Source organism: Trichoplusia ni, chromosome 5 (assembly GCF_003590095.1).
Source record: "Trichoplusia ni isolate ovarian cell line Hi5 chromosome 5, tn1, whole genome shotgun sequence".
In the NCBI taxonomy this organism is placed as follows: Eukaryota; Metazoa; Arthropoda; class Insecta; order Lepidoptera; family Noctuidae; genus Trichoplusia; species Trichoplusia ni.
The window spans coordinates 5,700,537-5,713,784 of NC_039482.1; the positions used below are offsets into that span (position 1 = coordinate 5,700,537).

Below are 13,248 nucleotides of genomic sequence, written 5' to 3' on the forward strand. Positions count from 1 at the left end.
ATAGTTTTCAGTTGTTTTTTATTTTCGTTTTAGGCTTGGAAGGCATCCTAACGGTATTCGGGAGACATAGCATCGGGACGGACGCGACAACGCTTTTTATGTTATTTTTCTACTGACCCCACTCGTTTGCGATCGATTTTGTATCTTTTTAATCGGTCCTTCTCAAAAATAAATATGAAAGTTCCATTTTTGTTGTGATTTCTACCGTAGCGGCTGAAATGCCAAGTATTTTTATGACGTTTTAAGTTGTCACTGTCCAATGGCCTGTGTTGAGGCTAGCATTGAATCAAGTGATGTCACTTCCTTTGCAAAAGATATTAAAATCAAAACTTACAACCTTTAACCAAAACAATGGCAGTAAATCATAGAAGTGTAACCGACCAGGGGCATCGATAAAATTTTAATTAGCATCATAGAATTAAGTTACCGAAGAGATTGCTTTATTAATTATCTTAAACTGTTTTTAAAACTAACATTATCGACACTCAGTGTTGACAAAAAAGTCATACTGCCAGCTCTAATTGCGTTCAACGCCGACCAAAATTAAAAAGAAAAGTCGCACAACAAGAATCCCGCCTATTTTTAAAAATGGAACCCGACGATGATTCGCCTAATTAATAAACCAATCACGTACAGTCGAGACGCGGCGTCGAGGCGCGGCGGACGTGCGGGCGCGGGGGATGAACGCTCGGAAATTCGAATACTATATTTTTTCTGCACTCAAAGCATCGCAATGTTACTTGTAATTGGCTTGACGGCCAATGATAACGAATTTAGAATGCAATCAATTATTTATGAGTTATTACTTTGGTTTACAAGAAATTAGCACTTACTATGAAAAATGTGAAACTAGTTATTAATCATGAGCAAATATTTGTACACGCCAGATATTATCAGTCGTAGGTATTCATCGTGCCTACCGTTAGAACGTGTGGATACAAAAAACCTCGGCTCAGTTAATCTTGTCAAATCAATATGAGAAGTATAAAATTAAAACTTGTGATCGGATTCTCAGAACATTGTTATGAGAACGTATCGGATTATATGACACAGCATTATGTTTTCTCTTTTGATTGAATGGACATGAATGGAGCGCACATTATTAACAAAAGATGTCCTCCAATATTGACACCGAAAAATTAGTTGAAAAACTCTCAAGTTTTGGGTTTTCGGAAAAAAATATCATTTATCAAATAAATGCATTCTCTGTTATGTCTTTGCGCAGCGTGACTGCAAAAACTAGTTGAATAATAAATGCGTTGGTTGGCAACACTGGCCCCGAGGAAGCCCGAACCTCGGCGAAAAAGGGCGAAGATTAGCGAGCGCGCGCTTTTTGTTTGCATCAATCGATGCGCTCGCGCATTCGCACGATGAATAATTCAAAAATTGACATGAAATGGCGTATGGTTCTTTTTTTAAATGAAAGGTGCCCGATTGAGGACTGTAACCGCCTGACGAATTCATTGGTCAACGGCTTTTTGCGTTCCGTAATTGCTGTATTTACTTCATAGGTTTATGAAATGAAATTAATTCACGCAAACGATCGCGTTCGCTGTCTCGATGCTAATGCCGACTTTTTGAGTGAAGTACTTAGAATATGATTCCATTTGGAGAACGGCAAGGGTTTATACAGCTGACAATAAATATAAATTTACGGTCAAACCGCAAATAACGCCGCGGCTTGAAGACTTGACGGCACGTAAAAAAGTTATAGGATAACTTAAGTGTTACACAATCGCTATATTGGTTGAAATTCAAAGCGTTTTCTCGTCTCCGCGTTCGTATATCTAGAAATTGGTTGTCAATCAAACAAAAAATGTATAATTAATTCGAGTAATGCTGTTAATGATGCATCGAAAACTTGTGTCGATTTCCAAGTATAAGTAATCTTGTCATCTGAATTCTGGTTGCGATTGGTCGAGAGATCCCCGAGCAGTTTTTGGATAAATGGCTTCATCCCGCACTACGGGATGCTGTCAATACTTCTTCGAGTTATGGTTATGACGGCTTTTTACGTATTTCATGAAGATAATTTCATTATATTGTTAATAAAAAGTATGCAGTAATTTGCCTGTCTCGGTGTCGCTAACGTTATATTAAACCTGGATCGATTTCGTTGTAAATTGTGGGAAAGTCTGGTGTTTTTCTTTGTCTTTAAAATACGGAGTCGTGTAACAGTAATGTGTGAGGTAGGTGACGATATATAAATATGGAGGTAAGTAGAAAAATGTTTTGCTTTGGCAATTGTATTTTAACTTTTGACCTTGAATACCATCTCAGTAATTTGCTATTTTAGAGCAAAAAATGTGATTTTTATTCTTCTTTATTTCTTAGCAGTTATGTATGTTAATAAAGGTGTATTTCCTTACTTACCTTAAGACTTTCCAAGCTGGCTAAAACCAGATACAATATTAACACTTTTAGCTAAAAGTATATCAGACAATCTTTAACAAGTAACACAATTAGAGTTAGAATACATTTGTAATACTTACTTGTAGGAAGAGAATGCCATATTGCTGTCAACACAGGGTTGTTCGTCCACCGCGCCACCGGTCGTGAGCATCAGGGTGTTCATCCGTAATCGAGTCCCACAACACGATCGATTACTTTATCGATTCTAATCGGTTCACGCACTTCACTACTAGTTCTCCAAAGTCCGCGCGTGCGTCTCTGTGACGCGTGCGTACATTATGTACGTTACATCACTAATGTTTGTGGCATATCTGAAAAAAAAGAGGTTTTATTAGAGAAACTTAGGGATAACAGAAAGTACTATTACAGAATAATTATCTTCAGACGTGAAATATTTCTACCATGAAGTAGCTGGGTACCTAGTTAATTTGCTACTGAGCAAAGCAGGTTATCTTAATTAACTTTAGTTTATAGTATAGCTTGCGAATACTTTTTAGTTAGTCGATTCCGGTAACCGATTGTAATCGATTTTAGACGTCGTGATAGTTCAAGAGTGGTAGATATCACCCAAATCAATGAGTACCAACGAATAAACCTGTGCTAATGAAAACAATTACCATCGCGTGACATTTCAACTGTTTGAACTGATTAAGGAGGTCACCCAACAGTTTGTTGTATAAAAACATTTTCTAATCTCATGAGAGCCCTGCGTCAGATTTGACGGAGATAGCGACTCGCGTTTGTACCGACGGAACCGGCCCGCCGCCATCTTGGCCCTGATTGACAGCTGTCAATGTTGGCGGCACAGCGACGCGTCGCCGCGCCTGCGCACTACGGTACACCGCGCGTCACTAATTCGTTTTGAAAATAATGTTTGATTTTTTATGTATTTTTTTTATTTGACATTCAATTGTGTATATAAGTACCTAGGTTTTTGTCCGTGTTATCATTTTAATGAATTATGATTTAAAAAATGTATTTCTAACTATTGATACTTTGCTTAATGGTGGCAAAGCTTATGCTTTAAGCATGCCTGATAGATAGTTCCTTATAAATATAAAGTAGCTGTCCGGCAGACACTTCCGCATTGCGTGGGCTCGTGTTGTGAAATGTTTGCAAGAAAAGTCGTAGAAATTCCTTGGGCCTATAATGACTCGTAGCGGCTAAACCTTCTGCATTATTTTGTAGTTCCTCCTATCGTAAATATCAAAGCATCGCAATATTTTATTAATTACAGAGCGGAATAAATAGAAATAGCTCGGCAATAGATTCGTTGGTTGGCCTTCATATATTTTTAGATGAAGCTTTTATACTTAGATAGCAATGATTTACAATATATTGTAGTGGCAAATGTTTTCTGGAAAACAATAAATAGCCTCAATTTTTTATTTCATAACTAAACATAATTTCAATATTACGTTTGAAATGTTTTGAAACTATATAGAAGTTTAACTTCCAACTTCGTGTTGAGAAATTAATTGGTAACGACCTCAGAGCTGAACTTATGCATTTATAGTTTTACCAAAAACTACGTGTCTTTTTCAAGTCGTTGCCTAAAAGAAAAGTTTAACTTTACAATCTTTTTTTGCGTGTCATAATCACATTTTTTTTTGTTGTTTTTATTTTGCATGCACACTGTTGTGGGATTTGTGATACTGGAAGCAAGAAATAAAAGGCTTTTTATTTTATTATTTTAATTTATACTAGTAAGTTGTTTATAAACGTACACTAAAGGATATATTTTCATTGCTTATAAAATGAAAATTAAAACCTAAACGTTGAAGTGTAAGTACTCAGTAATTTTAAGTTTGAACGCAAGGTTGGAATCTTTACGGGACAAAAGCTACTTAGGATTTTCTTTTCGAACTTTATACGAAAAATAACCTCAAACTATATTTTGACGTTTGATTCAGTGACTGATTGCATACGTTTTACACTCGATAATTGTGCAAACTAATGCAGCAGGTAACTCGAGGAAAACCGCGAGATAAATCATTAAAATGACATCGTTTAATAAATCTTATTTCAAAGCGTGTGACGTCACACCGTCGTAAACCCGAGCGTGTTATGTATGTGGAGACGTAATTGTTGAGACTCATTACATTCCTATTTTAATAGTTTTTAGTATTATTTATTTACTTTTAGTAGAAATAAATTATTATTTATTTTATTTGATGGACGTTTTTTGTCTTGTTTTATGTTTTAGTGTTTATTGCGTCATTTTGAAGTAGTATAACTCTTAATTTTATGTTTTTTAATATATTTTTTACCAGTTTACTTTTGAATAAATGTATTATTTTTGTTTATTTGACTGCTGGTACTAGGACCTATATGCCAAATTTGAGTATTTTATTAAATTAAATGTCAGTGATTAAATTTTAACTTGAAATATAAATTTCTGTGCAAGCAAAACAAAAACAAGGACTTCCGAATTAAATTGCAAAAAAAGTCTAATTTATTGAACTAAAAAATTAAAAAAGATACAAATAGTACCAACTTTCTAATTTCAAAATCATTCTAAACTCAAAAGAAACTTGTTTTGACATTTAAAGAGACGGTGTCGGACCAGTTTCGATCACTATATCGATTAAAATCTCGCTACCGAACTTATCGATAATCATTGAGTGTCACCGCACTAGACGTAGATGGTAATCTAAGTGGACGGCTTGACACAACACTGTGTAAGCCGATAAAAAAATTGCCGACTACACGTTGAAAATAATAGCTAGAAAAAGGGTTACAAAAACTGAAGCCTTTATAAAGAAAAGGGTTGCTGGAAAAAAAAGAAAATTCGATTGACGCAACATTTTGAATTATTCTAAGCTACTAGTGCAAAAGTAACTTTTTGATAAGTTTAATTATTGAAGAAGTCGTATTTTAAACTTCCTTTATGTAGTAAAACTAACGACATAGCTTCAATATTCAGCTTCGATTATCTTGTGCAATCGTCGAACTTATAAAAGAGGATTTTTAACAAGATTCTATTATACACGTTAAGGGGGTTTTCAGTTAAAAACTGTTGCAAATCAATAAATCAATGGCAATCGGTCAACAGACTTAATAAAACGTAGAATCCTAATTAACCAATAGAGAAATGTAGGTATTAAATAACGATTGCTGAACTAAGCCCTATTTTTGACTCCAGCTTATAGTTCTTACTCCCGGTTTCTAGAAGCCTGATCAAGCCAAAATTATCGGCAAAATCGGTTATCAAAAGTCATGTTAACCACTGTAAATAGCAGTAACTCTCTTATGAGTAATCAACCACAATCATGATACAAACTTTGACAGGGTAAAATTGATCAGACCCTACTACTGCCTCTTGAAATTAGATTACTGCAATTGTGGAAGCAAGATGGCGCAAAAGATTACTTAGAGGTCTCTCTTCCATAAGTATAAAAGTCTTACTAAAAAAGGGTTAATTCGAGACCCAGTAAGAGTCGCACTCCACCCGCTTCCTGCCTTGACCCCCGGTGTTTATTAAGAGTTTACTATAAGGTCCCTTAAAAATCCCCTTCCAGAAAAGGGGGGTTATTATCCACCTACCCAGCACTCGAACCATAACAAAGCTAGAGTGCAACCATATAACAAACACGTGTTAACTAAAACACGACGATGTTTTGGTTAAGTACAGTTCGCATAAAAAATAACATCCGGCCAATGAGATATCATGGCGATCGCGATGTATGTGAGCCTCACTGGCATACGTTGTCATGCGGATATGCTCGCTGTTACACGGAATATTTTATGTAACAAGGAGTTTTTATAGTTTGTCGCATTTGTGTGATCTACGAATGCTTGTCCTGAGTCTGGGTGTCTTCGTGGATGTAATTTGGATGTTTGCGACACAATTAAATCCTTTGGTGCGGGAGTCGTTGAAAAATTATTAGAAAAACGAAATGATTACAATGAATTATATTGCCAAAGGTATGAAGGAATGAATCTAGAAAGAAAAAGACTAATTGGGATAATTGATGACAATGATTTCCAAAGGTAAAGTGCAATATAAGGAAGAAATATTAAATTACTGTATGAAGAGTGTTTGGTAGGTCTAAATTTTCAAGCACTGTTAATTGTTTATAACCAAAACGTGAAAATCGTATCAAATTTTATTAATGAAACTAATTAATATTTAATCTTGCATTTCATATTTTATATTGAACTCCTTTCTGCGTTTCTCATAAATCCTGATTATAAGAATGAATTCATGTATAAGGTATATGAAACAACCTATTTTTCCATCTAACCTCCCCCCTAAAGAGCAATCACGCAAGTACATTTTAGAACAAGAAGGCAACTATTTAGATAGACTATAAAAAGCAAAAGCTCCGAAGAAATCATTCACAAAAATATTTTGTAACATATAAATTCTGTAGGTATTACTTGAATACTAATTAGTATTTAACTATTATAAGTAACCTAATCTAATCAACGCTTGATAATCTTTATTGTCTATGTCTCATATTATTCTATCGTAATTTACTTTAAATTACACTTACTGCAACGAAAGGTGTATTAAAAGCTATTAAATAAATTCCTGAGGGACTATAGTAGAGTAAAATATTTTATAGCCATTCTTTAAGCGTAGATGACAAAACCTATGTTCATGCTCGGTTACTAACAAGCAAAAACGTGGATAAAACACTATAGAAAACAATTAAGATATAGTTTTTTATACACTTAATTGATATGGTTACTAAACAAAGGAAGAAATTATAAATGAGTGGTGATGAAGACATAATATACTCTAAGGATAAAAGTTTAGTATTATTTTATTAAAATTAGACGTTTGAGAAACTTTTTGAAGTCATAGTTCTCTGCAAAAGCAACCTTTACTCCATCGGTTTTAATATAACTAGAACTAGAACGCGAATTCCAAACAACAAATTAGGGTTACCAAATCGAAAATACTACTAAAACAAAAAAAAACGAACGAATATATATTATATATTTTAATTTAATAACTGCAGATAGCATAAGGGATGCTTTTAAAGTAAAATCTGTGATATTTCACCTGAGTCCGGACATCAAGAAGCCGTTATTGTTAATATAATAGCAGCGAAACTTGTATTTAAATCTTCTTAATCGCCAAATTGTGTTCAGCGTGCATTTAAATCCCTTTTTAATAGTGATAGTTTCAAGAAGGATAAAGACAAAAACATATTACTTGAACTGTGTAGCAGTTTCATTACTTATAGGTATTTACTCTAATTTTGATCACAGTTATTGGTAAAAGTGCCTGTTAGTAACTTTTAATTATACCTGAAATTATAACCATTTTCATTGTGGAAACAAGATTGAATGTGTGTAATAAATACAATTTGATTGATCAGCACTTATTTTTAATAGTATCTGCCTAAGTAAGCATTAAAACGATTGAAATTGCATTGGAATTGGAAGTTTGCTTAAGCATTACATTGATTCCGCGTTTTCACCCGAATTGAGTAGCGTTAAATATATGTTATTTAAAGAACTAATGAAAACGCATGTACACTTCAACATACTCCTTTATTAAACCTAACTGTGGAACCATCAAATAAACAGTTCGGACCGCATCTCTAGTGAAAAAGAAGCCTTAAAATTGAATTTTACCGTAGTCTCGATCCATTCAGTCTAAGCCATATTTTACAAGGCAATCTTAGTTCGCAAGTTGTCCTTAAGCTTGTCATTTCTACAATTGTAATGATCTCTATTATTCAAATTTTGAGCTACTTAATATCAAATTAACATTGTCAGTGCGGAGATCATTTAAATCTCTATAACTTATGCGCTGAATACCATTTGACATAGTAAAATAATACATGTTTTACAAGGTGTAATATCCTACGCAAAAATTCAGATGTCATGTTTTTGCTAATAGTACTAATAATATAATTCATATTTAAATAAAAATCTGTAAACTTAAAATGTATGTTTAAATAACCGTACGGTTATTTTAACAGATAATAAATATCTTAAATCCGATAGAGAGACATTGCATTCTCAATTTTTCTATTGTTTTATATCTTTTTTGAACTAGAGGTGAGATAGTTTTTAATTTTATACGAGTTTAACATAGAAGGTGCTAAATTAATGTAAATAGTCTATTATTACCTACACGTGTTGTAATTTACTCATACGGTTACTATGATTCTATGGTGTATATAAATCAATGCAATACAATTACACTACTAAATTCATACTAGAAGCCGATACTAAAAACTGAAAAGGCTACCATACTAAAACGGATATCCTAACCAACTAAGTTTGGTTATAATATGTATGAAATCGTAGAATATATCGTAGCATAGACACCTACTCGTAGCTACGATATTTTCTATCTCAACTATTCACAAGGAACGTGTAACAACACTAACGTGTTATATTTTCATTAACCTCTTCACCTCTGTGGACGTCAATGTCCGACACCGCTGGCACAATCGTGTCAATACAACACAACACTATTAAAAAAAATAGTTTGAATAAGGAATTTTATACAGCCGATTTTGTGTAGGGTTTTAAAAAAAGAACGGTTAGAAATTGTAAGTAGATAAAAGGCTTTTGAGAACGTCATTGTCATTAAAAAAAATGTAGAGTAGTGTTCTTATTTCAAATTGTCGGTTTTTTTTCTTGCTTTACGGGCTCTAGCTACTTACTTTCATTTGAATTGTTAGTCATAATATATTGTTTTTAATGCCTTAGTGGTCATATATAACTCTTCTATTACTCTTGTCTGTATTGTTGTAGTAGGCTCTTGATAAAGGGTATTTAGGTATCAATCTCAAGTGAACGCAATTTAATCTTAGGAAACAAGATTACCTACACCTATAAACAACACTTGGCGACAAGAAGAAAAATCATTGTAAATAGAATATGTTATTGTATCTGCAGATACTGTAGATATTTTTCACAGTTAAAAAGTTATCAATAATGAAATGTATCTTTGAGTAGTTTAAAAAGCTATAAACTAAAAAAAACCTGAAGAGATTTTTGTTTCTACGCTCCGGTCTCCGTAAAAGATTGAAAAAAAAACATTTGACAGATATATTCTAAAGACAAGTTTTAAATAAATACAATGACATAAGTTGTGAGAAAAATATAGGTGATACCGCATAACACCGATAGTTTATAATATTAAGATTAAATTGGAAAATTACCGGGTTAATTTTACACACGTTTCACGCCACATTTTTAAATAAACGCACGTTAAGCTTATAAACTCGTGCTAAATTACTTGTAACAAATATTATAAGACGGTAAATTCTTATTGGAATCTTGTTATTGGTTTATTTTTATATTTTTATGTATATATATTATAAATGTTGGTGTTGTTTACTGAAAAGTTCGTTAGTTTTGGTTTTGTTAATCAATACAATTACTAGACATATCATACAATTATTAGATCTTAGCCTAATAGACTAGAGCAAGGTCTATGGTACAGTAATTTTTATTCATTTTAAATGAAAGATTAATGGTTAACATTTTAAATTGACCATTTTCAATATGTCTTTTCGTGTTAATATTATCAAGATTTCTTATTCTCAGTATCAAGATGAAAACGCGAAAGTGGAAAATTATTTTAGCTATCGATAAAATGCTGCGTTGATATTCAAACTTCATACAAGTTACCTACTTGAAAGAAAAAACAAAAATGGCTACAATAGACAAGTATTCTCTGACATAATGTATTTTACGTTTACTCAACCACTAGGTACATCTCTTCCATACATATTCATAAGGAACATGGGTCGTATATATTAAAAACGTATTTATTAAAAGACCTAAAATGTAAATTGGGTATCGGTAAATTAACCTTGTCACGTTATATTCCATTTCAGATACTTTTTAAAAAGATCCAACGGTATTTGTATATTTGACTTTCATCCTGTATTTTTTTAATACTCTACAATTTTAACGCTTTGAAATCTCATTCAGGGCCAGATTAATAATAAATATACGTTAATACAGATGAAAACAAAACATAAATCACATCTAGATAAGTTATACTCTGTAATATTTCCATTCAATATTTATCTACTTCAGCAAATAGCAGCAATAAATACGCACCATTAACAAACTTGTTTAGCAAAACGATCGCTTTAGAACGTCAATGTATAAAGTTAATGTTTTACATCACGGCCCAAAAACGAAAAAGCACAATTTCCTTGAAAATCATCCAAATTCGAACTTTAACCGCAACTTGGCACTATAGTAAAATATCTAAAACACATTTGCAAAAAAAAATAACTTGACAACTACACTTTGACACTTCACGTTTTTTTTTTATAAATGTCTGCAAGGTACGCGGTTTATAAAAAGTTCGTAATAGTTGGAGTTGGACGCGGCGAGACACTGCGCTGACGGCTGTGCTCGATCGACTGGAGTCGCAAGCGCAGCTCAACGCCGGCCCGTGCTGAAGGCAGGGGTTCTGAATACTCGACAATTTATTAAACTTTACCTCTTCATGATTGGAGATATATTTGTCAGTAATACTGAGTTATATTATACTACGGTAAATGAAGGTTATATTTTTATGAATTATTAAAAATGTAGAGCCTTTAAATAAATAATTTGTAATTCGCCACTTAGCCAAATAGTAAAATATTATAAACCTATAAGCATTTTCAATTGCAAAGGCATTTTGCTAAGTCTTTTTTCAATACCTAATTAAAATCAAGATTAAGTGGCATTATAATATGATTCATAAAAACGCTTTATAAAGTAACATTAAATTTAAATGTTTGGTAATACTTACGTTATTGTAACAACTTTACCTAATCATTATTATCTCTACTTTATCATCAGTTCAATAACTGCAAATGAAAAAATATGCTCTACAAATTAACTTGAAAACCCACAAAATGTTTGTGACGTCTGAAAACCTGTTAAGTCAGCGATTGAGAGTGCTAAGAGCCATACACCGAAATTCCAAAATATAACTGTCTCTTTTGCACACAGAACAAATGAGCTCTTATTAAAGAAGGACGGCAACATTTTTATCAGTGAGCCCATGCGGACCTAGCTTAATTGATATCGCTTCAATAAGTTGTAAGTAAAGTTTGTACAGATCATTTAAGTTCATGCCCTGTGAGTTTGTAATAAGATATATTTTTAAAAACATTTATCTCCGGTTTCACAACTTTAAGTTAACTATTAACTAAAAATATGTAAATAATGACTAATAAAAGAGTATGACTATATAAATTTATGAATAGAATAAATATGCTCTTAGTTCTTACATAAAAATTATAAAAAAACAAAATTGTTTTCGTTGAATGATAATTTCGGCGTGGGATGCGTAAGCGCAGCCGGACAGTGGACACGTTTGATTAGCTGCGAGAATACATCTTTTCGTTTCGTCTCGCTCTTTTAAAGACTCTACCTCCGTGTTAGAGGGAGACAACATAATGTTTACATCTTTATGGACCGAAGAGACGTGGCTTTAATGGGATCTTCCCAGATGTGGTGATCGGTTAATTTTTGTAGGTAGGAGGAAATAAATACGAGAGTTTTACATAGCGGCCAGTTTTTTATGTTATTTATTAAGCGTTAAAGTTGACTGCATTTTAATAGTCATCAAGTTACATGGAGTCGTTTAATTTGTATCTATATTTATGGCGGTTTTTGTTGGTTGTGTCATTGATTATGTTGAGGACTCTACATTTTTTTGTTATAGTTTGATGATCTGATAATTATATGCTAATCTGTGGTATTCTTCCATATATCAAATGTACGTAGGTTAAATTGTAGAGTCAGTCGTTTTTAGCTATTTTTTACTCTACAGGAACAATAATAGCATAGATTAGAGAATACCCGCGTACTCGGTGTCGTACACACCCTTACATGCTTAAATCTGGTAGTAAGACTACCAGAAGTCAAAAGTTTCCAAACTACGGGTAAAACTGGAAGATACAGATTTAAGTAAAATATGTATGAGGTTCAAAACCTCTAAACCGATCATCCTGGATATGAAGGGTCTCTTCTTTACAAGTTCCTCTGTAAAGTAGAGTAATTAGTAGTAGTAGTAATTCTATATGAAGGATTGCAACGCATTGCCATACATCGACACAAAAACGCGGATGACGTATCACGGCGGTTCAGGTTTAGTCAGTAAAAGTCTGACACTACCCATTTCCTCTCCCGAGGGAGTTTTCAGTAAATGTCCATGAGGATTCCCCCGCTTAAACAAAAAAAAAAAAGTAGTAGTAATTCTAAGAAATTTGGATTTCAATAACAAATTGTAAGCACTGTCGTGGAGCTATAATTTTCACCACATGACATAATACCCACTGATAATAAACTAAACACGAGTTAATTATTCTGAATCTCGAGTAACTGGAAAGTAAGAAACATAAAGAACCGAGATTTTTTTTCATCATACACAACCCGTGTTAGAAAACCTTTAAAACAATTTAAAATAAAGTACCGTCAGCTTACAGTTAGCAAGTGATGTCATGATTGTTCTCATTTTGTTTACGTAAACGTGAGGCATGTAAACCACAACAAACACATTTTCTTTTATATTTTTAATTTGTGCATAACAACCTCTTTCATATCATATAAATAACCATCAATACTACACCTATAATCAGTAAACAGCGAGGACTTAAATATTCTTTTACGTATCATTCTAGACCAGTCTTTAGGACAATTCTATCTTCCATTTATTACGATGTATACAGGACTTTGAATTTCACCACTAGGTAGAGTCTGAAAATGTTTTTAATAAGTGCTAGATCTTTTAAGATACAGTCAAAATATTGAATCGCATTCTATGAATATAGAATTGAAACTAATCAGCCTATTTCGCTAAAAGGGAATAAATGTGAAATGCTGACGAAGAACGAGGAAAAAGTT

General features: G+C 32.9%; 1 protein-coding gene across 1 annotated transcript in view; it reads right to left on the reverse strand.

Annotated features, from left to right (window-relative positions):
- The window catches only part of LOC113494194 (putative transcription factor SOX-15), a 105,675-nt gene extending 94,776 nt beyond the window's left edge, over positions 1–10,899 (reverse strand). The window contains exons 1-2 of the mRNA XM_026872404.1: positions 10,459–10,899; positions 2,493–2,723 (exon numbers count right to left, since the gene is read on the reverse strand). Of these exons, the coding sequence (XP_026728205.1) occupies positions 2,493–2,575 (83 nt within the window). The 5' untranslated portion in view covers positions 2,576–2,723; positions 10,459–10,899. The remainder of the gene's footprint in view (positions 1–2,492; positions 2,724–10,458) is intronic.
- Positions 10,900–13,248: the final 2,349 nt, after the last annotated feature.